Source organism: Plasmodium gaboni, chromosome 14 (assembly GCF_001602025.1).
Source record: "Plasmodium gaboni strain SY75 chromosome 14, whole genome shotgun sequence".
NCBI lineage: Eukaryota > Apicomplexa > Aconoidasida > Haemosporida > Plasmodiidae > Plasmodium > Plasmodium gaboni.
Genome location: NC_031494.1, coordinates 2286894 through 2288157, shown reverse-complemented (window position 1 = coordinate 2288157; position 1264 = coordinate 2286894). Strand labels below are relative to the sequence as shown.

The 1264-nt window shown below is 11.4% G+C and overlaps 1 protein-coding gene across 1 annotated transcript; it reads right to left on the bottom strand.

The window, feature by feature from the left end:
• Window positions 1-144: 144 nt before the first annotated feature.
• PGSY75_1461300 (putative 40S ribosomal protein S28e) lies at window positions 145-348 on the bottom strand (the record flags this gene model as incomplete). The annotated part of the gene is made up of 1 exon (XM_018788298.1): window positions 145-348. One exon carries the CDS (start codon window positions 346-348, stop codon window positions 145-147), a length of 204 nt encoding a protein of 67 aa, XP_018639669.1.
• Between the last annotated feature and the right edge of the window lie 916 nt (window positions 349-1264).

The following is a 1264-nucleotide window of genomic DNA, read 5'->3' as shown; positions in this document are numbered from 1 at the left end:
TTTTTTTTTTTTTTTTTTTTTTTTTTTTTTTTTTTTTTTTTTTTTTTTTTTTTTTTTTTTTTTTTTTTGTATGTGGAGATGAAAAAAAAATACATACATATTTTTACTATATTCTGATACATTCAAAAAAAAAAAAAAAAAAAATTAACGTAATCTTCTTGCTTCTCTTTCAGTTTCTAATAAGGCTAAGATATCACCTTCTCTTACTGGACCTTTAACATTTCTAATTAAAAATCTTCCAGCTAATTCAGAATCTCCCATAAATTGTGCCCTTACTTGTATAACACCTCCTCTGCTTCCTGTTCTTCCTAATACCTTTTCAACCTTTGCTAATTTTGATTTTTCCATTATTTATTATAAGTAAAAATTAAAACCTTTTTTGAAATTTTAAAATAAATATATTATATTTATAATTAAACAACAATTGTTTAATATTATAGAGTAAATTTTATTTAATGGGGAAATTATTTTTATAAAAAAGTTTATATAATATATTTTATATAATTATTTTAATAATTTTTATATTTTTCTTAAAAATTATATAAAAAAAAAAAAAATAAATATTATTATATATTATATATATAAATAATACGTTTATATAATTAATATATATTATATTTTTACCTATTTTGTAAATAAAATTTTTATTATTATTTTTTTTTATTTTTTTTTTTTTTTTTTTGTTAAATTAATATTTAAGTTTAATATTAAATATATTATTAATTATATATATATATTTATAAATTAATATATAAAAAAAAAAAAAAAAAAAAAAAAAAATTATATACATATTATAAATATATAATATATATATATATAATTAATATATAAATTATAAAAAAAATTCATCGTACATATAACATTTATAAATATATGTAGTATACGATTGAATAACTATAATATGTTGATGGTATTTAAAATTATATAGTATATATTTTTATTTAATACATGAATATAATATATAAATATATATAATATATATATATATATTATAAATATATTTATATATATATTATTTTCTCTTATAAATTCCTTATATATAAAGAAATAATATAATAAAGAAAGAAGGTTTTTTTATAAATATATTATAATAATATATTATATATATATATATTATATATATATATATATATATATTATATAATAATATATATATTACGAATATACAGAACTATGCATACTTAAATATAAAATATATATAATATATATATTATTTATATTTATATACAGTTTTATTATTATGTTAAAAAAGTATTATTTTTTT